The sequence below is a fragment of the Pogona vitticeps genome, chromosome 3 (genome assembly GCF_051106095.1).
Source record: "Pogona vitticeps strain Pit_001003342236 chromosome 3, PviZW2.1, whole genome shotgun sequence".
Classification (NCBI taxonomy): Eukaryota; Metazoa; Chordata; class Lepidosauria; order Squamata; family Agamidae; genus Pogona; species Pogona vitticeps.
This window is the reverse complement of record NC_135785.1, coordinates 93,939,527-93,966,370: the sequence shown is the minus strand read 5'-3', so window position 1 is coordinate 93,966,370 and position 26,844 is coordinate 93,939,527. Positions and strand designations below refer to the sequence as shown.

At 40.3% G+C, this 26,844-nt stretch overlaps 1 protein-coding gene across 1 annotated transcript; it reads left to right on the top strand.

The window, feature by feature from the left end:
* Positions 1–1,800: 1,800 nt before the first annotated feature.
* On the top strand, positions 1,801–23,274 carry LOC110086782 (nucleolar RNA helicase 2). Its single transcript, XM_020807955.3, has 15 exons — positions 1,801–2,457; positions 5,239–5,478; positions 8,339–8,414; positions 9,693–9,871; positions 11,844–11,961; positions 12,672–12,857; positions 13,489–13,634; positions 13,776–13,925; positions 14,776–14,937; positions 15,522–15,641; positions 15,832–15,905; positions 17,778–17,937; positions 18,838–18,972; positions 20,908–20,952; positions 22,974–23,274. The coding sequence occupies exons 1-15, from the start codon at positions 1,816–1,818 to the stop codon at positions 23,202–23,204; spliced, it is 2,664 nt and encodes an 887-aa protein (XP_020663614.3). The 5' UTR covers positions 1,801–1,815; the 3' UTR covers positions 23,205–23,274.
* The last annotated feature ends 3,570 nt before the right edge of the window (positions 23,275–26,844 follow it).

The window sequence follows — 26,844 nt, the reverse complement described above, 5'->3', positions numbered from 1 at the left end:
GCTGAAGTGTAATATTGCAATTCAGTCTTAAAATGCACACTGAAGTTACAATTCTAGCATCAGTTAGAAAGCCCCATTAAATTCAGTAGATCTTTGTTCTGGATGAACAATATCTTTATTATCAGATGTAAATTCCATTGACCTTTTTTAACATTAGGATTTCGTTCTATATAAACTGGTTTAGGATTGCTGCTTAGCAGCATAACTCCATTTACTGAAAAATAGTTATCCTACATAGGACTGCATTACAACTTGCAACATGACAAACACTGGGGTTTTTTCAAACTATAGCAGCAGAACTGGGGAAAGGGGAGAAAAGCTTGTGAGGAGACTTAACTCCTGTGTTTTCTATTCATTCATTCATTCACATCAAAATTACCACAACCTCTATAAAGGGCTGCCTACCCCAGGAATCAATGCAGTGTAATAAATAAAAGTGCCAGGTTAGGATTATGGAGACCTTGGTCCAAACCCTTGCTTGGCCATGAAAACTCACTTGAGGTGGCAGCAATGGTAAACCACTCCTTGAATATCGTAAATACCTCAAAAATGTGGGAGTTGCCATAAATCAGAATTGATTTGATGACACATTAACAACCACCTTAGGAAATTCATAATTTAACCATGGACCAGCCATTCTATCACATCTTAACCTGCTTCATAGGGCAGATTGAAAAGAATACCTGTGTGCACTGCTTTGAAGAAAGATGGGATGCTGGAGGTGCACAGGACTGTATGTCTGATACTGTGTTACCCAGTCAATACAGCATTCGATAAGCCATTGCTTACAAGAGAAGGTTGCTCAAATAAAAACTTGTGTTTTTAAGATTCTGGAACTGGGATCACATTTGGCAGTGGTGGTACACGGTATAGGCTTGCTTCATGCCAAACAAGAATTTTGGACAAATACTTTAACATTCCAAACCCTCCGTGAACTCATTTTGCTATCAATTTTTCCCAGTTTGTAGCCTCTTCTACAGATATTTTTCAAATGCCTATCTGCTTCCTGAAAAGTAAATGCTTCCCATTACATTTTTTTAAAAAAATTGATAAGTTCATCTGGCCTGTTTTACATAGAGAATGTTCCATAAAAGTTCACTGACATACTCTGTAGCAGTTGCCCAGACACTCTGCCAGTGCTTTGGGAAACTTAAATGCCGTGCTGTGCTTCATTGAGATCAATTGAACTTATTTCTGGCAAGAGAGTACTGTAGTACAGTACTGAGGCCTCAGGACAGGAATAAGGGTCATTGCACACACAGAGTGAGAAAGGGGGCTACAGAGGGATGGGGAGAGTGAAAAGGGGGAAGCCATGCCACAGAGGAGACAGACAGAGAGGAAAGAGTCACTAGATGGGAAGAGGAGATGGTAGAGAACAAGAGAGAGGGGGAAGGAAAAATAGCAGAAAAAATGAGAAAGGGAGCCACAGAGAGATTGTTAGAGCTATAGAATCATAAAGTTGGAAGGGGCCTTTAAGACCCCAGAGTCTTCTTTTCTAAAGGCTAAACATACCCAGTTATTTCAGTTCTTCCCTCACAGGGCTAGGTTTCCAGCTGACCCTTGCTGCCCTCCTCTGAACTTGTTCCAATTTGTCAGCATCATTTTTGAAGTGCGGTGCCCAGAACTGGACTCAGTACACACAAGACGAGGCCTGCCTAACCCGTGCCGAGCAGAGGGGAACGAGTACCTCGCGGATACCGTTAGCCCTGAGCTTTCTCCTTTATCCAGTCTCCGAGGCTTCCGCCCAGGCCTTGCCATTACGCCCCAAGAAAGAAAGAAAGACAGACAGACAGACACAGACAGGACGGCATTCTCATGGACGGAAAGCGAATCTTTCGTAACCCCGTTCCCCTCTTCCCACGTGCGCGTCTCTCCCGACCGGCCAGGGCACGGGAATTGAGAGAGAAAGAGAGACGGCAAAGCACATCCGCCCTTCCCGGCCCGGCCCCTCCAGGAGAGGCGGAGCTCCGAGGACCGCAGTCGGCTGCGGCGCCGGGGCCTGGTGAGGCCGGCATGGGATGGTGGTGGCGCTGCCTGAGGCATCAGCGCACGAGCTGGCAGGCCCTGCGGGCGTCGCGCTTCCCGCCTCGGACGCCCTTCGTCGGCCCTGAGGAGGGTCGCGGCACCTCGACCGCCTCCTCCTCTTCGTCGTCTTCTTCGCCGCCCTTCGTCGCCTTCTGCTCGCCCCCCTATTGCCGAGGTCGAGCCGGTCTCGGCGCCACCCCTCCCCACCATGCGCCGCCTCTCTTCCGCCTAAGCGCCGCCGGGGCGGGGCTCTTTCCTTTCACGCCGGCCTCGGTCGTGGCCGGTCGCCTTTGCCATCACCTCGCCGGCCCGGAGTCCCAGGAGATGCCCTCCGCCCCTCGCCTCGACGACCAGAGTGAGGACGAATTCGAACCCGAGACCCCCATGGCGTCCGAGACCGCCCTGGAGAGCAGCCACGGCAAGAAAAGCAAGGTGGTCGGGATGGGAGCGGGTGCGGGGGCCGAGGGAGGCAAGGGAGACACGCGCACACACACGTTATGTAAGGCCGGCTGGGCCTCGTGGCTGGAGGCAGCGAGCGGGGGAAAAAAGCAGCCGGGCCCCGAGAGGGAGGAGCCGAAGGCGGGGAAGGCCGCGGCGCAAGAGGGCGGCTTTCTGTGGGAGCCGAGCGGCCTCCTCGTGGAAGCTTCGCGTGGGGAGGCCGGCGCTCTTGCCTTGGCCGGAAGGCCGGGGGGGGGGTTGTGCCTGGTGGGACGCGGAGCGGCCTCTCGGCTCGGGCTGGCGGGGGGCCTCCGCGCCCTCGGCCGCTTTGCTTCCGCGCCATCGAAACCAAGCTTTAGTTTCGGCCGCTTCGCTCACGTTTAATTAATAAATAAATAAATCAAATAAATAAAACTAATTAGCTATCGGGGAATCGCTCAGGTAGGCTGGGGAGCTGGTGTAAGCATTCTTCTGGCTACATTTGGGGCCCTGTATATGTTTAGTGCAGGTCTACCATCCTTGAGGTGCCACAAGGATGGTAGCCTTCAAAGGCTGGGAAGACCCCGTTTCCCTATTAAAAACATCGTCTCGGTCAGAATCTCCCTACCTCGGGTGCCTTTAATCTCACAACGCTCCTTGGGGAGCAAGGGATGTGAACTGGAGGGTACTGTACTTATTTCTTCAACAAAAACGAAGGAGGTTCTGCTGTAAAGGAGAATGGCTGTTGATTTTTTAGAATTTGCACTCCAGATTTTAAAAGATTTGCAGATTCTCTCATTCTACTTTAAAAAGTTAAAAGTAGGACAAAGCTTAACACTAAACCCCTCAGAATAGCTGGAAGTCGTAGATTTCCTAATAACCATCTTTCTGAATATTTTGGATTGTCACTGTGGAATATGCACCAGGGTATTCACATTGTGAATAGACAGTGATCATTCCATAGAATGATAAATAATGGCAGGCAATATCCCTTTAGCCAGTTCTTACATCACACCAAGTGGATTTTATTAAAAGCAATAAAATAGAAACAAATGTAAGGTTCAGCATTACATAGAATGCAAGGAGGAAATGGCTACCTGAAATAGAATTTCTTCACCATATTGCATAGTAAGCAGAGATGCCAGTTAGCCCCAAGGCAAAGAATTCCAAGGCTTTGATGTTTAGATTGTGCAGCAAAAGTTAAATCATTGTCATTGTCAAACTGCAGAACAGTAAGGAATCTTGTGGATCACTGAATCCAGCCCAGGTCAAAGAGGCACAGTGGGGAATTGAACTCCCAGCCTTTGGGTCTGCAGCCAGATTAAACTGCTGAACTATCCAGCAGTCCTCTTGGTTAAGTTCCTTGCATAAAAATATTTTGAATTTGAAGGTAGTTGTAGAAATAATAGCATGTGAAGTAAAGTGTTTCTCACTGTGAATGCAGTATGTGTCCACTGGTACTGAAGAGTAGGTCTTGCCTCCAAGTTATGACATTTTATCCTCTGCTTCCAAAGAAGAACATATTCTGTTCTTTATGGTTCCTCCTTTTCACCTCTTCCTCAGGTCTTTGCTGATAGTGTTATTAAGTAATGTAGTAAGGAATATTTATTACATACAGTTTTATGTAAGTCTTTCTGTAGGATCATTTGCACCTTAAGCAATTCATAAAGTAGGGTAACTGAGTTGTTTAAGCTGTTTAAGCTTAAGTATACTTAACATCCCTAATAGGGTAAATATGCACATTTTGTATAAACAAATTGTAAAGTAAATACAAATACTTGTTGAAAGAGTAGATTAAATTTTTGTTGGTTGTTGTGGGTTTTTCAGGCTCTTTGGCCATGTTCTGAAGGTTGTTCTTCCTAACATTTTGCCAGTCTCTGTGGCCAGCATCTTCAGAGGACAGGAGTCAGAACTCTGTCCTCTCAGTCCACAGAGACTGGCGAAACATTAGGAAGAACAACATTCAGAACATGGCCAAAGAGCCCGAAAAACCCACAACAGCCATCAGATCCTGGCGGTGAAAGCCTTCCAGAATACATTAAATTTTTGTTGTTGTTTTCTGCTTAATTTGGAAAACAGAAAGCTTTTGGATAATGTTTTGTCTTAGTATATTATTCTGGGGATTGTTGAAACAAAGAAGTCAATATCTAAGGTCACGTGATCTTGTTGAATCTTTATTAGATTATTGTAAGGTATCAGAGAAAGAAGGCTCTGAAAGTTGTATGTAAGGCTTTAAAAATTTCAAATACACTAAAACCAGGTGCCTGTTTACCATTGCAATTAACCACATATCACTCATGTCAATCACTGATTCTCTGTTTTTTTAAATGTGTTTCTTTAGACACATTCTGGCTAAAATCTTGTTGCTTAGCTTAGTAAATTGTAGCTAGAGTAGGCTGTTGAATCAGTGGAATTTATGAAGGATGTGGCTTACCAAATCCCCACTAATTCGGTGGGCTTATTCTGGTTGTGATTTACTATGTAGGCAGTGGGATTTTAGCTGCTGCTTCTGATTCATTAACCTGATGCCTTTTAGAAGAAAGTATGATCTAGAAAGCGCTCCATCACATTATTTATTCCTTTGTGCCAATTGACTTTACTGCCAAGTAGGTAGAAAGAAGCATGGAAATGACATGAAGACTGAGGTGATTTGTGCTTTAGTCAGTTTAGAGATTGTGTAATAACACTTTTAGCATATTATGGGTATAATAAAGAAATGATTTCCCATGAGGAGAAAGGACTGTGCATTAACCTAAGCTTGGGTTTTCTTCCCTGCAAAACATATTTGCATTTCAGAAATCTAAGAAGGAGAAGCTGAAAAAACAACAGTTACTGCTGGAAGAAAATGGACTGTCTGATTCAGAGTTGGAGCCTCCCAAACCAAAGAAAATGAAGAAGAAGCAGGAAATGGTTGATGATATTGAAACTGCAGAACATGAGACAACATTCCCTGCAACTAATGGGACTAGCCACTTGAAGAAAAAGCATAGTAACTCTGAAGAATCCAATACAGAGTGTGAAAGTGACCAAGATCAGGTAAAATGATGCCTCATGACATTTCATTTTATCTCCACAATTTGTTTTATTTGTTTTCCTAGAAGGAACTTAAAACTAATCTTGAGTCTCAAGTTTTTAACATCACACTTGACTACTGTGGTGGGAAAGGTTGATAAAATATCATATGGCAAGGACAGAGTCATAATCATACATAATCATAACCATATTTTCAAGCAGAATTCAACTGTTAGTCCATTCTATTTTAAATTAATGTACAGTCTAGGACGTGGGTATTCGAAGAAATATCTTATTCAACTTCTGTGTACTGAGATAATCTGCAAAGGCTCTTCTTCATGTGTCCTTCTGCTTACAGTGTGGTGGTTGGCAACCAGAGAGACAGCCATCTTGCTAGTACCACCGTGTTTTATGGAAATGGTTCAGAGAAGCTTGCCTAGTGCTAGTTTTACTAAGTACATGGTGACAAGAAATATTCTTAACACAACATCTTCTGCTTTGTTAAAGCTATCTCATTCTGTATTTATTTCCAGCTCACTGTATACAACAGAGCAAGTCCCACACTGGGACTGCCCCCCCCCCCCACACACACACACACACACACACACACACAAACAAAAACAAAAACAAAAACAAAAACAAACCACACAAACATACTCCCCCCCCACACACACACACAAAAACAAAAACAAACCACACAAACATACTCCCCCAGTACAAACCCACCCTCCAAACCCTGGGAGCTCCCCTGCCGCCATCGGAGACCTCCTGGGAGTCCGATCGCGGCGGCGGAAAAGGGCGGGAAATTTAAAATTGCTCCCCCACCACTGCAATCGGACCCCCAGGAGGTCTCCGATGACGGTGATGAAGCCCTGAGAGCTTCCCCGCCGCCATCAGAGACCTCCTGGGGGTCCCTTTTCCTAACCATTGGGGCGAAAGAGCAACCTCTTTGCCACCAACGGAATGGAATGAAAAAAGGCAGGGGAAATTTGAATTCCCCGCCCTTTTCCCCTGCCTTTTTTCGTTTGTAGGTTGAGGCTCCTTTTGCAAGTTAAAGTAGATTTTTGTGAACAGAGCCGTTTGTAAGTCGAAAACTTCATAGGTAGGGACATTAGTAAATCAAGGTCCCACTGTACATGGCAGCTTTAGATGTCTAAAATATGAGAAAAATCAAATTGCAAAGATATAATATCTCTCTGTATTAAGAGTTTAAAAGAGTAATTTTAAGAGTACAGTGGTGCCCCGCATAGCGACGATAATCCATTCCGGATAAATCGTCACTATCCGGAAACGTTGCTATACGGGGCAAAAAACCCCATAGGAACGCATTAAAATCCCTTCAATGCGTTCCTATGGGGGATAAACTCACTGCTAAGCAGAAATCCTTCATAGGGCCGCCATTTTCACCGCCTCGGTAAGCGAGGAATCGGTGCGAAAATGCTGCGGGCGGCCATTTTGTTGATGCGGTGGCCATTTTGGAACTGCCGATCAGCTGTTCTAAAACATCGCAATTGCTGTTCTAAAACATCGCAATGCTCAACCATCTCTGACACCCTCTTTTTGGATGTCGAGCTGGATAAACGCATTGGCAAAGCAGCTACCATGTTCTCTAGACTCACAAAGAGAGTATGGCTCAATAAGAAGCTGACGACACATACCAAGATCCAGGTCTACAGAGCCTGTGTCCTGAGTACACTCCTGTACTACAGTGAGTCCTGGACCCTTTGTGCACGGCAGGAGAGGAAGCTGAACACCTTCCATATGCGTTGCCTCCAACGGATTTTTGGTATCACCTGGCAGGACAAAGTTCCAAACAGAGTAGTCCTAGAACGAGCCGGAATCTTCAGCATGTACACATTACTGAAACAGCGACGTCTGCATTGGGTTGGGCACGTTGTGAGAATGGCTGATGGTCGGATTCCAAAGGATCTCCTGTATGGAGAATTAGTGCAGGGAAATCGCCCCAGAGGGAGACCACGGCTGTGATACAAGGATATCTGCAAGCGAGATCTGAAGGCCTTAGGAATGGACCTCAACAGATGGGAAACCCTGACATCTGAGCGTTCAGCCTGGAGGCAGGCACTGCACCACGGCCTCTCCCAATTTGAAGAGACCCTTATCCAGCAGGCTGAGGTGAAGAGGAAGTCACAAAAGCAGCAAAAGCAGGGAGCTGGACAGGGGTCAGATTGGATTTGTCTTCAGTGTGGAAGAGATTGTCACTCTCGAATTGGCTTTCTCAGCCACACTAGACGCTGTTCCAAGTCCTCCATACAGAGCACGTTACCATAGTCTTTCGAGACTGAAGGATGCCTAACCTACCGATCATCGCAATGCGATGTTTTCCCTATTAAAACATCGCAATGCGATCACAAAAGCGATCGCAAAATCCGCATCACTATGCTGATTCGTCGTTAAATGGGACGCTCGTTATGTGAGGCACCACTGTATGTATTTTTATATACGGTACCAAATTTCACATGGGACCAATTCGAGAACATAATGCTGTCTCTAAGCACAGTCATCAGTGTTAATCCTCTGTTGAAGTATAATTTGACAAATTACAATTTTCTACTGCTTGTTCATCCGTTCTGTACAGTTATGTTTATGACCAATGCATGTTGCTGTTATTATTATCGTATTAATTTCTAATAGAACTCTTGTTTTTGTCTCTTTTATATATATTTTTCTATGATAACCTTTTGGAAAGTTTACGTTCAATACATCTTTCTATGTTTTGCACTTTCTTCCCTTTTTTCTCCCCCAAAATCCTTGTGCAGTTTTACCATATCCAGTAAATGTTGTGTGCTTGTTTTGGCACTTTCAACACTTTAAAAGTTTTAAATTATATTTTGTGGCTGATCTTTTGATTGTTTTAATCTGACAGGAAATAACAGAAGAGCAAAGGGAAGGAGACTTTGCAAAATTTGATCTCTCCAAAGCAACCATTGATCTTCTCAAAGGTATAGTTTTTATTAGTAAAATATCTACAGTAGAACTCTTTCTTCCCCACTTTTTTTTTTTAAAAAAATGCAGTCTTCATTTGGCAATGGTATCTCCAGCATCAAGTGTGACAGAAAGTGAGTTTTTATAAAGTACAAAATGGTTCGTGTATGTTAACTCTACAAGTATGCCAATGAATTACAACTTGATTGTGACTATACAGAAAAGAGCTTTCAGAATTACAGTGGAAAGCTGATTGATGCCAACAGAAAATAAGTTAGCATAATCTATGTAAAATAATTCAATATGAAAGCATGCATCTGATCAAAATGCCCAGGAAAATAGCTGAACTAGGAAGGTTTTATATGGTATGACGCTCATTGCTAGATCATTTTGACAAATCATCTTAAAACCAGAGTTTCCATTCAAGCATTTCCAAGCTGTTCTTCTGTTTGTAACTTGGATATTCTTATGTGAGTTTGTCTTTGTTGATAAGTACTTATTCATTCATTCATTCTATTTATATCCCGCCTATTTGGTCAATACGACCACTCTAGGCGAACTGAATTTCCTGCTGTACATTCTTTTTATAGATGACTGAAAAATTCTGAGTCATTCCATGAGGTTGACTGGCTAGAAATCTGGATGATTAGATTTTCTGTAGGACTGGGAAGAAGGAGGGGAATATCTTCACAAAATTATTAAAATATGGAATTTGGACTGCAACCCTCTACATTCCTTACCCTTGGCTGTGTTGTTGTAGCCAGGGTTGTTGGGAATTGCAGTCTAATAACAACTGAAGGGCTTTACTTTGCCCATCAGTTACAATATCACATTGCCTTTAAGGCCAGATTGTACCAATTAGATGGCTCTCTTATTGGTGGCTGTGAGATTTGATAATTCAGTGGAATACTGTTATCAGAGGCAACAGACTGCCAGTTAGTAAACTATGGAGACAATTAGATGATGATGAAGTCATGCTGTTTTGTGAATAGCTCAGCTATCTGGCTGACAGTGAAGTCTTACGCTAGATTGGACGCAGGTTTCTTTGGTTCTCCAAGTCAGTCAATAGTATAATTAGTGGAAATACATCTAAGGTCACATGTAAATAAAAAAAACTTGAGTTAATTGTTAGGGATGGGATTTGGTGATATTTTGAATTACAGATCCCATCGTTTTCTTTCTGGAAGTTCTGTGGATTTGTAAACCCCCCCCCCCAAAAAAATTCCCATTCTTATTTAATTGCTATGAATTTATATAACAAGTGTTTTATGATAAAAGTGTATGTTTTTCCATAGCTCGTGGAGTTAACTACCTATTTCCAGTACAAGCAAAGACTTTCAAACCTGTATATGATGGCAAAGATGTAATTGCTCAAGCTCGGACTGGAACTGGGAAAACATTTTCATTTGCCATTCCATTAATTGAAAAACTTCAGAGGGATCCTCAGGAAAGAACAAGAGGCAGAGCACCAAAGGTAATGCAGTTGCTACAAGGACTGTAAAACCTCACAAGACAGTTACATTTTTCAGAACTATCATAAATAAGTTGTTCATCTGTATGCTCACTAGGTATGGGATTTTCAGAATGCATGGACTACAGCCCCCAGAAGTGTGCAGGAATTCCCCCAGCCAGATAACCTTGTTGCCTTAATCAAGAAATCAAAGTTATGAGAGGTCTTTTCAAGTGCTTAAGCTAATGAATTCAAACTTGGCAGCCACTTTTGTTCTGTGGAGAAGACAAGCAAAGTGGTAGGCAGGGATTTGCTCTGTGGATTTGCAAGGGATTGCAGATGTAGTAGTCTCTGCACAGGAAGCTTAAACAGGCAAACAAAACAACGTACCAGACCATGGTAGGTTGAATCCTGTTTAATGCGTTCCAATGGGGAAGAATCGTTGTTGTCTAGCGAAGATCGGCCATACGAAAGCCACTTTGCGAACTGCCGACCAGCTGTTTAAATAGCTGTCTTGCGAAGTTTAGATCCCGAAAACACCTGTTTTGCGAGTGCAGAGGGAGCTGTCAAAATTGTTGTCTAGTGAAAATCGGTTTGTGAAGCAGGGACCAAACGTCCAGCGAAATTCCCCCATAGGAATCATTGTTTTGCGAATCGCTATAGCGATCGCAAAAAGTCAATGTCTAGTGAAAAAACTGTCATGCGGGGTAACTAGCGAGGCACCACTGTACAGTGGGGTCTCGACTTACAAACTTAATCCGTATTGGAAGGCAGTTTGTAAGTCGAAAAGTTCGTAGGTCGAATCTGCATTTCCCATAGGAATGCATTGAAAACCATTTAATCCGTATCTGCTCGTTTCCGTCCATAGAAACTAATGGGAAGCTGCTATTCCGCTTTCTGCCACTAGAGGGTGATATATTTTTTGTTTTTTTCTTAGCTCAAGAAAAGTTCAGGAAAGGAGGGGGGAGGCAGGGAACAGTTTTAAAAGCACTTTTGAAATCTTTTTTTTTCCAACGAAGCCAATTTTAAAGCATGTTTTAAAGCATGTTGTGTTAATTGACCCAGGCTTTGCAAGCCAGAATGCCTCTCTCACTTTTTCCCCCCCTTTTTGGTTCGTCCTGTGTATTTTTTTCGGTTTGTAACTCGAATCTAAGTGTGCAAGTCGAGTCAATATTTTTCTTTCAGAGTGGTTTGTAAGTCGAAATGTTTGTAACTAGAGCCGTTTGTAAGTCGAGGGTTGACTGTAGTTGCCTGCTTCAGGAGCGAAACTATACACAGGTTCTAGTGACTGAAAGTGATCTGAAAAACCAAGCTGTTTTGGCTATACCACAGTGATGGTGAAAGACATTTTAGCATAATGGCTGGAGAATTCATGCAGTGAATACTGACTTTCTTATGTGTACAGTATCTACTTTTGTCTTTGCAATGGTTTTTTGTTCAGATTGTTCAGAATGACTTACATTTTTAAACCCTCTTTCAAACCCTTTTTTAAACTAAACAAGATATTTTGAGAATGTGCTTGCAAGCTGTATGTTCAGTTTTTGCATGCAATATTGTTTATATTAGAACCACACAATCAGAGAATTGTGGAATTTTGTTCATGGTTATTTAGGAGTGTATATAACTGACTGGATAGCTCAGTAATTTAGATACCTGGCTGCAAAGCCAGAGATTGGGAGTTTGATTCCCACTGTGCCTCCCATGAAGTAGGGCCAACTTGTGTGACCTTGGGCAAGCGGCACAGCCCCGGGTGCCCTCAGAAGAAGGGAATTGGAAAGCACTTCTGAGTATTCTGAACCTGGAAAACCCTGAAAAGGATTGCCATAAGTCAGAATTTACTTGATGGCTCATAATGATGATGACTAAGAGTGTATTGTATGGTCTAATGTAAATGTTTTATGAAAAGACTGAACATGGAGAGAAAAATAGTTCTAGCAATTAGTTAATTTTAGTAACAGTAACTGAATTTTTATCTGATTATTTTTTAATTGTCTAGGTGCTAGTTCTTGCTCCAACCAGAGAGCTGGCAATGCAGGTAGCCAGAGATTTTAAAGATGTAACAAAGAAATTAACTGTGGCTTGCTTCTACGGAGGAACAGCATATAACAACCAAGGTAAGAGATATTAGTGGCTGCTTTGTTAGGAGTGGTAACACATTTAAGAATTAAAGCCTCTTGTTTTTGCAGATTCCTACTGCAAACCTTTGGACATTGAAAAAAGGCAATTAAAATACGAAGACTACTGTTACTTTTGATTGTGTGGTGTGTGACTGTGGATGAAAGAGAAATGATAGCATTAGTAGGATGGTGGAATGGTCTTAAAATAACACTTGTTCACTTTATATCAGTGGTCCCCAACCTTTTTGGGACCGCAGACTGGTTGGGGAGGCAGGTTCCATGTGCGGGGGGGAGCCTGGGCACCCCTGCACTCGTGGGGGGGGTTTGCACTCGCGCCCCAGCTTTCTCGTGCGACACGTCCCCTGCGAGTGCGACACGCCCTTGCACGAGTGCACCACCTCCTGTGAAGATGACACCCCTGTGCAAGCGCGACACACCTACTGTGCCTGCAGGCCGGAAGGGCGGAGATCCATCTCCACGGCCCAGTTCCAGCAAGCCCATGGACTGGCACTGGGCTGCAGACCGGGGGTTGGAGACCCCTGCTTTATTGTACAGCTTTTTTTTTTTAAAAAAAGGGCTGGTTTGAGTTAAAATTCAAATCTCTGTTGCTATTTGAATTCAGCAGAACTACTGCAGTATTTTACATCCACACCACTTAAAATACAGTATCCAGCAGTTTAATATGTAAATGTTAACTTCTTTTTCAGTTGATTTAATTCGAAATGGCATTGACATACTAGTTGGGACACCAGGACGAATAAAAGATCACCTTCAGAATAACAAGTTGAACCTTTCCAACCTGAAGCATGTTGTCCTGGATGAAGTTGATTCAATGTTGGACATGGGTTTTGCTGAACAAGTGGAGGAAATCCTAGCATACTCTTATAAAAAAGGTAGGGACATAATATGTGCTGCTTTTTTCTGGAGCCATAGAGGTCTTCTGCATCCATTTGATTTAGAAGTACTTTACTGTAGGGTGTCTGATTGAACCACAGGATCTTACAATTTAGGCTAATCTCTTCTGTAACCTGAGTTATAATGTCCTGTGGTTCAGCCTGTGAGTCAGTTTGTAAAAGCCAGTTGGTTCTTTCTAACTGGTTATACAGCAGAAGATTTTAATTGAGCACAGTGAAAATCATGTCTAAAGAAATGGGCTGTATGCATCTTTGACTCAGAAATTTGTTTAATAATTAGTGCCCATGGTGCATATGGCACATTATAAAATGTTAATTTTATATATAGAAATATCTTTTGTATTTTTCTTGTAATGTAGAATGCAGGTTTGAAAAGATCAGGTCTTGCAAAGGGTATCTCAGAAGATTTAGTGGCTGAAGTCCTGTTGCACTTGGCGTAGTAAAAAGTTATGTCTGCGAACATTCTCAGGCTGTCCGTGTGGATGCCTGATTGCACAATTGGTTGTGCAACTAACTGCACTTGTGGTACTACTTGCTAGATATGACTTGGAAATGGAAATAGTTTGAATTACTGTAACTTTGTGTAACACAACATGTATTTGTGTTTAAGATTCTGAAAACAATCCCCAGACGTTACTCTTTTCTGCAACTTGTCCACCTTGGGTGTTCAACGTAGCAAAGAAATACATGAAATCCAAATATGAGCAAATAGATCTTATTGGAAAGAGAGCTCAGAAAACTGCTACAACTGTAGAAGTAAGTAGCTTTCTAATACAACAGTATTTATGTTGTATGCTTGTGATAGTTATAACATTTGCATGTCTAAAATTTTTCAGTAAAGATAGTGCTTGAAACTTTTCTGTTCTTCACTAAGCAACATCATTTGTTTTCTGGCAGCATTTAGCTATTGAATGCCACTGGTCCCAGAGAGCTGGAGTCATTGGAGATATTATTCAAGTGTACAGTGGTAGTCATGGACGGACCATCATCTTCTGTGAAACAAAAAAAGAAGCAAATGAACTGGCTTTGAATGCTTCAATAAAACAGGTTAAGTGACCTAAAATCTGAAGGAAATGTATCAGTATTTAACTTCAGTTGACTGTAGAGTGCCCAGGGAAGGATTGATAAAAGGGAAAGCATGAGATAGTAAAGTATGGGCTAATCTCAATGTCTTTTCTTATTTTAGAGTGCTTTTGAATTCATGAAAGCAGGCATACATTATCCTTTTTTTTGTACAGTGGCAGTAGGTCTTGACTGATTCACTTTGCATTTTTGAACATAATCTTTGTGTATCAGATGGTCTTTTAAAAATTATTCTGTAGTTCATTGTTTCTCGTTTGTTGGCCTTCTCATATGTTCCTTTCCAATTATACTTCGGAACAAGAATACAGTAATTTTAATTCCTTTTATACCCAGTTCATAAAGGACCACTCAGTACATGTGTTTATAAATCATCATTTGCCCACCAATCCAATTTACGTTTGTTTCCAGACTTCTGTGTACCATTGAAGTGAAACAGACAGGTTGATGACTTAGTCAAGTACATCTTCATTTTCAATAGATTTCAATGAAGTTCCTGTCCATGTAGAATAGCATTAGCGAGCACAGAATCCCATATATCCTGCTTGCTGTTAAATAACATTTCAACTGCTGCACTCTGCAGAATATGCTGTTTTTTTCTGAATTCATTTAGAATGTCTTCCATGCAAGTTTGGAAGAAAAACATCAGTAGAATGTGTTTTGGCAGTAGTATTTTTCACAAAAATAGGAAAAATAAGTCTGTTCCTGGTTGATATAGATACAGCTGGGGCATCCAGAATATTTTAGTACTATTGTAACTTGTGTCTATTCATTTTGGAAGTTTTGTTTGTAATGTTTAACTGTTTTATGTATTTAGGATGCACAGTCATTACATGGTGACATTCCTCAACAGCAAAGAGAAGTGACACTGAAAGGCTTTCGTAATGGAGCCTTTGAAGTTCTAGTTGCAACCAATGTAGCTGCCCGAGGTCTTGACATTCCAGAGGTTGATCTGGTAATACAAAACTCTCCACCAAAGGTAAACCACACATTTTGGAAGGGAAGGAGAAGACAACATTTCATTTTTATAATTGCAGGTTAAGAGCTGGTTACTTAATTTAATACTGTTTGCTTGAAATGACACAGGAGGCAGTTCTCAAGTTCATCACACAAAAAACCCTCACCAGTTGAAAGATGTTTAGGAATTCCATCTGGGTTGCCTTACCCATCCTTTTATGTAAAAAGTTGCCTTTCTTTGAACAGACTTGCAAAATCAGTTCTTTGTTTAAGAGCTTTTCTATTGTAACCTTGATCTTTAATTGCCAGTGTATGGTGAAATACATGGAACCTGCTCTGATGAATAGACACAGCATGTATCAACGTTGGGACGTACATTGGCTTTTCGACCTTATGTGGTACCTGATGATGGTTCAGTAGCCTTTGAAGCAATTTTTAAATCTTCCTGCCACACAGATTGCTACTTTCTGTCTGACATAAGTGATTGGGGATGTATAAATGGTTTCCTAAATTATTTTGCGTTTCAGTGTATGCAAACTTTAGGTTTCTTTTTCCTAACATGCTGGGAAAGCAATGTAACTTTCTGTTGAATTTTTATTTATCAAGGATGTAGAGTCGTATATTCACCGCTCGGGACGAACAGGCCGAGCTGGAAGAGCTGGAATATGTATTTGTTTGTATCAGCGCAAGGAAGATCATCAGCTGAGACAAGTAGAACAAAAAGCAGTAAGTATTCCTGGGTTTTGTTTCACCTCTGTATTTTGTGCTTAAGCCATAGTATGCATCTTGAGATATAACGTTTGTTTAAATGAAAGTAAACATTTTAAAGCATTTTGCACAGTGGAAGGGTATTTTTAGCAATATGATTAAAATATTATTGTAACCTGTTAACTCATCAATGTGCCTCTGACTTTAGGGGATAACATTTAAACGTGTAGGTGTTCCTACTGCAACAGACATAATTAAAGCTTCCAGTAAAGATGCAGTGAGGTATGTTCATTTTTGTTTACACTTGAAATTAAGTTCCAATGTTAATGTGTGTCATTTTATCGTTGCAAAAATTCCAGTTCTGGGGTTCGTGTTTATTGTTTTTCTTGATTGTCAGTGGTTGACATCCTGTTACTGTACCTGGCTCTGTGTGTGCAGTGGTGATTATGTCATTATCAGTGGCAAATCACAGCTGATTAAAGGCAAATTGCTACCTATTAAAGACAGTTTGGGAGTGCATGCATGCAGCTTACACAATGCATGAAATCATGTGCTACCTGAAATCCCAAAAGGGAACCTTTAATCCGCAGCTGTTTGCTGTTTGGTGATGGCATTATCACCATTGTGCATACTGAACTGGGCAACAGGATGTTAGCCAACATGTTAATGTGTATTGTTATGCCTATCTACTTTTATAAGGTTTTATGTGTATTACAAAAAGCAGTGATTTGCTGTAGACATAAAGGCATACACTGTCATTGAAATTAACATCCCAAATAATATCATGGTATATTCTATCTTGAGTGGCATCTTGACAGTAGAAATACAATCAGTTTAGAACATTAAATAATACATTAAAATTTCATTAGCAACATTGAAAATTCTCTGCATATGACAGCAAATGATGCATTTTAAGAATGCATGTAGCCCTTGTTTAGTCGTTCCTTGTATAGATACACTTGTCATGCTTAGAGGAGAGTGTATAGCCCTTTCCCTCTCTGTTGTTGCTTTTACCATGTGGAAATCAGCACATCTGTTGAGAGGACATTTGTACATGAGTGTGAACTTTACATATAAGCAAGAACCCTGATTTTCAAGTGCTTTCTATATGGCAAAACTTGGCAGTGGAGGGGATGAGGGTCTAGGTGCTTTCCTCTTAGTGTGAGGAGTCTATCCATATGAGGGGAGTAGTTCTAGGGCCTTAGCAGTATTTGGGTGCAGTTTAGCAGTTTTGTCTGCAGCATTCTTACTAGAATGTTGGCAATAGAGATTTAGGAATATCCACTTAAGTTAATCCACAGCATCCACTACATGTAATAATTTTAAGTGTTTCATAAAAGTTTTCAACCATGCATTTACCCCACAAAGAATATTTCTTAGCAATGACTTACAAAAGATTCAGTTTAGTTGTCTTCTTTTCAACTGTTCTCAAGGAAAACTAACTTTGTTGTGTATTGTGGTTAAGAAAATCTCTTTTGGGAATGTAATGAGTCTTTGGTCAGCTGGGAAAAGTAAGTGGGTTTCTATTGATTTGATCTGAACTTTTTTCCTGAATGATAATCCTAGCATTCCAGAGCTATAATCTTAATTCTCCCTGGGAATAATTTTAGTAAGTGTTCTTTGGATAGCTACTTAAGTGTACAGTGGTGCCTCGTTTGACGACGTTAATTCGTTCCAGCGAAATCGATGTAGAGCGAAAATGTCGTCAAATGAAATAAAAAAGCCCATTGAAACACATTGAAAACCGCTCAATGCGTTCCAGTGGGCTGAATACCTGCTCGTCCAGCGAAGATCCTCCATAGGGCGGCCATTTTCGGTACCTGTAAAGTGAGGAATCCGTCCTAGAAAACAGCGAGGGGGGGGCATTTTCTTCAGCCGGCGGCTATTTTGAAACCCGACGATCAGCTGTTTGTCGTAAAGCGAAAATCGGTTCCTGAAGCAGGGAACCAATCATCGCCAAGTGAAATTCCCCCATTTAAACCATCGTTTTGCGATCACAAAAACCTCATCGTAAAGCGATTTCCTCGTTAAGCGAGGCAGTCATTGAGCGGGGCACGACTGTATAAAGTTTTTTTTTCTTAGTTCTACAGTTGTAAAATAGACACTCCTATTGTTGTGACTTTGTGCACACTAAGATCTAGTATTTTTATTCAGGTCTTTGGATGCTGTTCCTCCATCTGCCATTGATTACTTCAGAAAGTCTGCTGAACAACTGATAGAGGAGAAAGGAGCAGTGGAAGCTCTGGCAGCAGCATTGGCTCACATTTCAGGAGCCACTTCCATTGAGCAGCGTTCTTTACTTAATTCTGATGCGGTAAATACAGGATTTAAACGGGTCTTTACGAGTATCATAACTTTTCTAAACATGCCTAGAAGGCTTCTGTGCAGTTTGCATGATCATCAAGGAAACCGACACATTGTTTTTCTCATGATTTGAATGTGTATCTACTAATATAGTTTCCTAAAGGGCCAGCATAGCTACAACAATTTGACCACAGTTAAGAAATAACAAACATAAGAAGCAGTGTGATGGATTAGATCAAAGGCCTGTCACATCCAGCATTTTATCTTTTCTGTTACACTTGATAGTATGCACCCTTTGGAAGCAAATTATCATCCCTGCCCCCATTAATGGGTATTAAGCATGATTTCAGTGCTAGGAATAACTTGCTAAAGCTAATCTGTTTAAGAATGTGCCTCTGCTAGCATAAGGTGCTTTATAGAAATGGATTATCAAACTAGCCTGCCACTGAGAAACTATTACAGAATATTAGATACATTTGGATTTTATTAAGCATAAACATTCATCTGAGAAAGAGTTATTACTGCATGAGACTTTTTTCTGATGTCGCTGACAGCTCAGGTGTCTCTGGGTTTGAATCTACTATATGTTGGGGTATCCTCATGTTCTAATTCCCAAACCTCTATTGGATGATATAATTGTGTCCCTGCTATAAGTAGTAGACTCCAAAACAAGAAGAAATGTTTGTGTACTCTAGGCTCTAAAATGAGAAGAAAATGTTGTCTACTCTTCTGTAGTTTGTATTTAGAAATGGATCTAATCAGTGACTTTATTGTCTTCCATTATATGTCAGAAACAACATTTTACAGGTTTTTGCTGGAAAATGGTCCAGTGTTTCTTTGTAAAAATATGTTGAGTACCACCCATATATCACTTTTTCCTGAATATGTATAATTCCTTGCTTTTGTTCAGGGTTATGTGACCATGGTACTTCAGTGCTCAACAGAAATGCACACTATTGGCTATGCTTGGCGAGGTCTGAAAGAGCAGCTGGGTGAGGACATTGACAACAAAGTTTACAGAATGCGTTTTCTTAAAGGGAAGACGGTAAGAAAGATTGTCATTGCATTTTGTAGCTATTATTGTTAGCTGTATCAGTCCCTATCACAGTCCACATATCGTATGGGTATCTAATTGACTCTCCCACCAATACTAGCTGACTCCTGACTGACCCTGCCTTTTTTAGCAGACCGGCTGACCATAGACACAGTTTGATTGGTTAAACATGCTATGTGCAAATGTAGCTATTTATTTGGTGTTTTATGGGATTAGCGTTTCCTATTTATGTAATCTGATAATATAAAGAGTACAGATTTTGGGTTTTATGTGGGTAGTATTGTTTAAGAAAGCTTTGGGTCTCTTTGGGGAAGTACAGGTAATGGCACTGCAAATAATTGCCAGTTGTTTAGCTCTCCTACTTTTCCAGTATAGTCAAGAGAAACATAGGACAGCTATGAATTAGAAGCTACATGGTTTTGTATAGTTTAATGTTCAAAAGTAAAGGTAGCTATTTGAGTCTGTAGTTTGAAAGAGAAGTTTTTATTTTGGGTAGATTATGCAATTTAACAAATTTACTGCTGATTTTCATCACTTGTCATGAGCATGTCCTAGATTTAGTCATCCTTTTGCATTTCACTTGTGATCCAGTATTATAACAAGGCAAACTGGACTGTAAAGTAATTCATTCAGCATTCACTGGGACTAGTTCCCTTGGCCTGACTCTTTTGAATAGCCAAAATCCTCATTTGTAAATTACAGTGGTGCCTCGTTTAACGGGCGCTCCATTTAGCGACGAAACCGCATTGCGATGAACTTTTTGCGATCACAAAAGCGATCGCTTTGCAATGTTCCCTATGGGGGAATTTTGCTTTGCGATCGGTTCCCTGCTTCAGCTACCGATTCTTCGCAAAACGATGATTTTTTAAGAGCTGATCAACGGTTTCAAAATGGCCACTGGGCAAGCAAAATGGCCGCCCGCTGTTTTCTGGGACGGATTCCTCGTTTAAGAGGCACCAGAAATGGCTGCGCTATGGAGCATCTTCACTGAACTGTGAGTTTTAAGCCCATAGGAACGTATTAATCACGTTTCAATGCGTTTCTATGAGCTTTTTCATTTCGCATTGCAACGTTTTCGTTCTGCAGCGATTTTTGCGGAACGAATTAACGTTGCAATGCAAGGCATCACTGTATACTGATAAAAGGAATGATATCACCCTCAGTGCAAAATTGGAATTAAAAGTCCATTTTTTTGGACTTCCATTCCAGGTTGCATGCTAAGCCACCTAGCTCACATTCTGTGTGCTTTTGTTTAACCAGTGAAGAATCAAACAGTAAGTTATTTAATTAGTGGCAGTCTGCCATTGTAGGTGAAATAATTTTCCTGAACTAACACAAGAGGATTTGGTTGATAAATGCAGTAGGCATATAGTGAGTGGCAAGACAGGCAATTTAAAATGCTGCTTAAATGCTTTGCTGCTTAAATACAGTGGTGCCTCGCAAGACGAATTTAATTTGTTCTGCGGTTAATGTTGCCTTGCAAAAAAATTGTCTTCTGAAACACGTTTTCCTGTAGGAATGCATTAAAATCCAATTAATCCTATGGGCAAAAACAGTCAGAACAAAGTCAAATTTGGTTTACAAAGGTTTTATTAAGTGCTCTTTAATGCCATACATATTGTGCAGATGATTTCAAAAATTTTAATCAAAAGACTTTAACTTTTTAAACATCACAGAAAAACATTTAAAAATCAGCAAACATGAGGCAGGGACAAAAAAAATGCAAAACATTCGTCTTGCGAAGCAAGGCCGTAGGAACGTCTTGTGAGTCATCAACCCCATCACCAAAACCATTTGTCTTGCGAGTTTTTTATCCAGTGAGGCATTCGTCTTGCGAGGCACCGCTGTATACAATAAGTGTGCCTTGTTTTGCAAAGACTGATTCAAATAAGTGTTTTAATAGTGATGCATCTCTTTTGTATTTAGGGTGCGTGTTTTGATATTCCTGTGGCTGAACTAAGTAAAATACAGGTGAGCTCTTACTTACTAAGTTTTCACCAGTCTTTATCATCAAAATGTACTTAAATTGAGAAACCTATATCTGAGTCAGTACCAAAATCGGGAGTTTAAGTTACCGTGCAGATCTGCACTCTGAAAATCTGTCATCTGACAATTCCTGTACACTCATCCAGAACAACTTGACATAAACTCCTCTCAAAACACATGCTAGCAAGCCTCCTTTAATTCCAACAAGGTTATTGGGCAGAAAAACACTAGCCGCATCCCCTCTGTCTTCTGACATACAGTATGTACAACTTTATATCAGTAGTTTGTTTTCATTCATGGCTGTACTGATTGTCATTCTTATGTGCTATGTTTCTTCCAATGTATGGCAACCCTAATGGGTTTTTTGAGATGTATGAGAAATTCAAGGACACATATACATGCTATGAGTTTACATGGCCAAGTGAGATTTGAACCCAGATCTCACTCCATCCATTCTGCTAGACTGGCTCTCATACAGATTGGGTTATACGTTAAAAATGGAACATTTGTTCTGTGCTTTTGTGGTACTTCAGCTAACTCAGGAAGCTCCACAGAATGCCAGAGTGGCCCTTAACTCTCTTTGCATTAGTAAGTGTATATGCCAACAAGCATTTTTCTTTTCTTTTACATTTCATGTACTCATTTCTTCTTCTTTTATCAATCTTTATATTCTTCCTTAGTAAAATTAATTAATTTGAAGACATGGGCATCCCTCTCCACCATGTTTCCTAAATTATTTTTCCTTAGTTATTTCTTTATTAAGATATACCACTGCTCAAACAGATGTGGTTGGACTACCACATTTTTAAGGGCAGTTTTGTGCAAGCAGTCTTCCCTCTGGCTTTGCAGAGTATGCAGTTGTTCATGTGGCCAGCAGATGCAGGGTAGTATGACAGCTGGTCATCTTGCACTGGTTCTCAACCTTGGCTTACTCAGGAGTTGTGGACTGCAACTCCCAGAAGCCTTCACCACCAACTGTGCTGGCTGGGGTTTCTGGGAGTTGCAGTTCAAAAACATCCGAGTAACAAAGGTTGGGAACCTAGGAATAAAGCAGTAAAATTGTTTGCATAGTTAGCCTTATGCAGATGCTTAAGGTAGTAGGATTCTGACCTTTGGTAATTGGCTGTCTCTCAGAGTAGTGGTAAGAAATTGCCTTTCAGTTACCTTTCCCCTTTGGACTTCTATAAAGTGAAGCCCTCTTGGGGCCTGTATCATACTACAAATTGGCTGTTATTTTTAACTTTTCTATTTTTAAATGTTAAAACATCTTGGGTCTTTTTTAAATGAAAAAGTGATAGAGATTATGTTGGTGGTGCTGACAGCATTGTCAAAGCAAGGCAACACTATACAAGTACCGGAATACGAAATTGTACACTGTACAAGTGCAGGAATACTAAATTGAAGGAATACTGCAATAATAATAGTAAATAGCTAATATTTACAGTAAACAGAAAGCCAGGCCAAATAAAAATACCTTTCATTGATTGCCAGAAGACAAACAGGTAAACTAATTCCCTTGGGAAGATTGTTTATTTGGTGAGATGGTACCATATCCCTTGTTACCACCAACTAGAGATGGGAGCTTTGTATTCATATCCTTGAGGACATGAATATGAAGCGTGGCAGCACAGGTGCCATGGTGGTCTGTTCCCTCTCCCCAGAATCAGCCCAGCGCACTCACCAGCTCTGTGCAGCATTCAAGAGAAAATCAGACAACCATCTTTCAAACATATTTTGCTTTGGATTCCTGTATTAAGCAGGGGGTTGGACTTAATGGTCTTAGAGGCCCCTTCCAGCTCCATTATGCTGTGATTCTATGTTTTGCATTTCCATTAAAAATATATTGTATACTGTTTTTGAGCTACACAGAAAAATATATTGTATATATTTTTCTGTGTAGCTCAAAAACATTCTGTGTGGCTCAAAAACAGTTATCCTTTATATTCTGTAGGGATAGTAAATCATGTTGGCTGTAGATGAGTCATGTGAAACTTGTTTTTTATTAGCAAACCTGGCAAGACACAAGACGCTGGCAACTTTCTGTGGCAACCGAATTGCCTGAGCTTGAAGAATCACTGAATGAGGGCGGCCGCGGTGGAGGTGCTTCAGAATTCAGAAATGGACGACGAGGTGGCGGCGGCTCTGATTTCAGAAACAGAAGACGAGGTGGTGGCTCCAACAGACATGATAGATTCAGAAACAGGGGCCAAAAACGAAACTTTGACCGGGCTTTTTGATAATTTGTTAATGTCAAATATAAATGGGACTAGTTATTTGTTTTATCAGAAGTAAAGTTAATTTACACTTTCCTGTTTGCCTTTATTGCCATATTAACTTTTTAAAAAAATTCATACAGATATTACTGCCAAACTCTCATGTTAAAAAGAAACAAGAATTAAGTGTTCTGGAATATAAAGTCATAGGATTAGGCGTAAGGGCGGTTTGTCATTGCAGCTTTTTTTGTTTGCACTAACATCACAAACCAAAGCAACACCTTGTTCTAACTAAAGCTATTAGTGAAAGAAATGAGCAGACAGTGAGTTGAGAGTGTTGTATGGCAAGAATAGGGCTAAAGATTACATGCATAATTCTAAAGACATTTTTATTTCTTGCAGCTGGCCACTTAGCTGGAATTCTAGAAACTGAAATAATGTGTTAAGGAGTTAACCTAGATACACCTGACAGAAAAGAAAAAAGCAGACTTGCATGACTAGACTTCCATAGAATAACAAAAATCCAATAATTATTGAAAACATGTTAGATACATTTCAGTTATACAGAAATTAAACTTGCAGCAGTGAAAAAGCTATAGGTGCCGAAGCTTAAAAATGCATGAAGGCTGAACTTAAGTTGCAGACAATATACTTAAGTCAGAAAAATATATTCCAATTATAAGCTTTTAACTATAGGTGACAGATAAGAACTGAATCATATTTCAGTTCCAAAATATAGGAGCCTGGAGCTTGAGCAGGTGCCCTTAAAAAGCATATTTCTTAAAATATCAGTGTTTTAAAAAGTAAAAAAAACAAAATGAAAATAAAATACATTTCTTAGCTTTTAAGCACATTGAGGTACGAAACAAAATATTTAACAGTGTTCCCGCCCAGCCAAACAAGTTGAATCCATAGAGGGAAAGCCATGATTTATTTTTATGTGTTGCCAGCTTCTGGAAATGAATCCTGCTGCTGCATGCCTAGTGCCTATGTTCGTATCTGATGAGTGTAGCATGTTTCTCTTGCATCCCTATATTTCTCTTTCTCCTATTTGTTTATTTTCCTTTCATTTGTATACAACTGGAACTTGCTGGGGTAGCAAACTGGTAGTTTATGAAAGACAACTCTTGAATTTTTTTGTAAGAATCTACATTGTTTTGCCAAGCTAGCAAACTGATGTGGCAGTTGGGTATATTGTTTATATTTTGACTTGTTCCCCAGAACACCTACTGTAGTAGCAGACAGGTTGCATAGTAATTTAGTAATTTGCTTGGGTATGCTTCTGCTTAGGTACATGTCAGGAGATTGCTGGCACTTCATCTCTGTAAGACACCAATTTGCTATTTTCACATTTCAGTACTCTAAGTAGGAGGGTTTTTTTAAAAAATCCATTATATTTTTTGTTTTAGTTCCTTACATATGTTCAGATTTGCTAGGAAAGAGATTCTTTGTGAGGCAGTGTTATTTTACATTGACCTTCCTTTTCCTGTGATGTCTTTGATGGAGAGTTAGCTAGTAGTTTTGCAGTGACTTGTAGCATTCAGCTGTTCAAAACCTCATTTATTTAAGCACCGTGAACATTATTCAAGGTTGCTTTTTTACACTCCCCTTAATTATTTCAGCATTCTATACATGCAAGATGTCAAACCTTGACGCCACTTCCCACCTCAGGACCAATCCTCAACACACTATGTTGTTTTGCTTGAACTAAATTAAGTAACTTATTGCAGAAACTATTTCAGTAAAATGTTGTTTTACTCAAAAATTTATTATCTCCCCACTCTTCAGTCTTCTCAGATATTACCTTCCTTCTACTCAGCCAGTCTAAACCAATCTTACTAACATTCCATGCTCCACACTCAGCCTGTCCTGTCACATGCGCACTCTCCTTATAAACTCTACAATAATTATGTCACCAACTTTACATATATCAACACAATTTACACAACTAAGCACCACACAACCCTTTTTTTGTAGGGCAAAGCAATAATCAAGTTAATGGCACAGTCATGTTTATTTTGGTATTACCAACCATCCAATGCTGTTACATTAATTGGGGTGAATAACAGCATTGGATGATTTGTAACATAAAAATAAAAATGGTAACTGGTGTGCTAAATTTTAATACATTTCTTCTAAGCCCTGGAAGATAACATTAATGCTTATATTCATATATTCCTTAATTTGTAAAGGCTAGTCCTGTTTGTCTTCACATATGTTTTGCTGCAGCTAATTCATATGGTACTAACAAGCATCTTGTCTGCCTAGTCCCCTACCCAGTTCCACAATTGAGGTATCCTAGTACCTCAGCAGTTACCAACAATTAAATGTGGTAGGTTGTGTACTTACATAAACACAGTAAGATTTTGGACAAAATGCTTTTACCTAGGCTGCTTCCAATGCACAGCTAAAAAATGACTTCATTACTATCACCAAAGGTAATACTGCAGAAATAGAGTAGGTTTGAGAGATTCTGAACTGTTACATGGAAGGGCAGGGCAGGAAGCAGCATTCAGTTTTTGTGCTCAGATTTCTACGTGCAGAATTAACTATTTTTCCGTGTATAAGATGCCCCTCTGTATTAACCCCCCCCACACACTTTTCTAACCCCAAATTAAGAAATCTAAGCGGGGCTTAGCAAGTGGAGGGGGAAGGCAGGGATCAAAGCGCTTTCCCCCTGTATTTTCTTCACAAGAAAGTGGATGGGGAAAGCAGGAATCATCAAACCCCTCCACTTGCAAAAAAAGTGGAGGGAGAAAGTAGGGATCAAAGCGTTTTGATTCCTTTGCCCTCCTTCCATGTATAAGGCAACCCTCAATTTTTAATCTAAAGATTTTAGACAAAAGTATACTATACAGGGAAAAATATGGTACTTTTGAGAGTATGTTCCTCTTGAGCCAGGCTTTACTAGTGAGCCATGGGCATCTGGTTAAAAACAAAAGTAGATTCCACAGGCTTAGTCTGCCCATCACTTCTTTATACCACCTGAAGTCGCTGAGTCTTCCACACATATTTACATATTCTAGTTTTCTTTCTTTTTAAAAAAAACTAGTGATACCAGTAACAGTTTTAAAGAGAGCGGAATACTTCTGTCATGAGTTCTTAGTTTTACAATATTAGCCCCTTTCAGACTCCAGCCCTGACCTTTTCATACACATCACATTATTGCAATACAAAGGAACACTTGGTGTGGAGATCCTAGTTACAAAATTTAAAAACACTGCATTTTACAAAATCAGGCAGTTGCCCTTAGCTTGCAGCTAATAGGGCTTTAAAAACTATTTTACAAGAAATTGCTGTAGCTGAGTTTTAATACATACACCTTTGCTATAATAAGTTGAGAGCTTTTTTCCTCCACATAACACTGTACAGTATCTTACCACCTTTCAAGTCATCCACCAGGTATAGCCACCATACATAAACATAGCTGCAAACATACACCTTGGTCACCCATCCAGTCAGCTAAACAATCTCAACACTGGCAGTTAACTACATCCCGAGATGGCTTTTAACTTTCACTTTTGAAACCAAATACATTAAAAAAGCAAAAGACACCCTCTAGTTTCCCTCCTCTAGTTCTCTAGTCAGCCAAGGACTCTTAACAATTGTAGCCTAACCTACAATCAACAAAGCAAGTCAAAATAATTCTTCCAAATCAGCAAGA

Bases quoted from the DNA above. Each gene is read 5' to 3' on its own strand.
- LOC110086782 (XM_020807955.3), top strand. From the start codon at position 1,816: ATGGACGGAAAGCGAATCTTTCGTAACCCCGTTCCCCTCTTCCCACGT. The intron at 9,872-11,843 runs GTAATGCAGTTG...TTAATTGTCTAG, and splicing joins CAAGAGGCAGAGCACCAAAG to GTGCTAGTTCTTGCTCCAAC. The intron at 12,858-13,488 runs GTAGGGACATAA...TTTGTGTTTAAG, and splicing joins AGCATACTCTTATAAAAAAG to ATTCTGAAAACAATCCCCAG.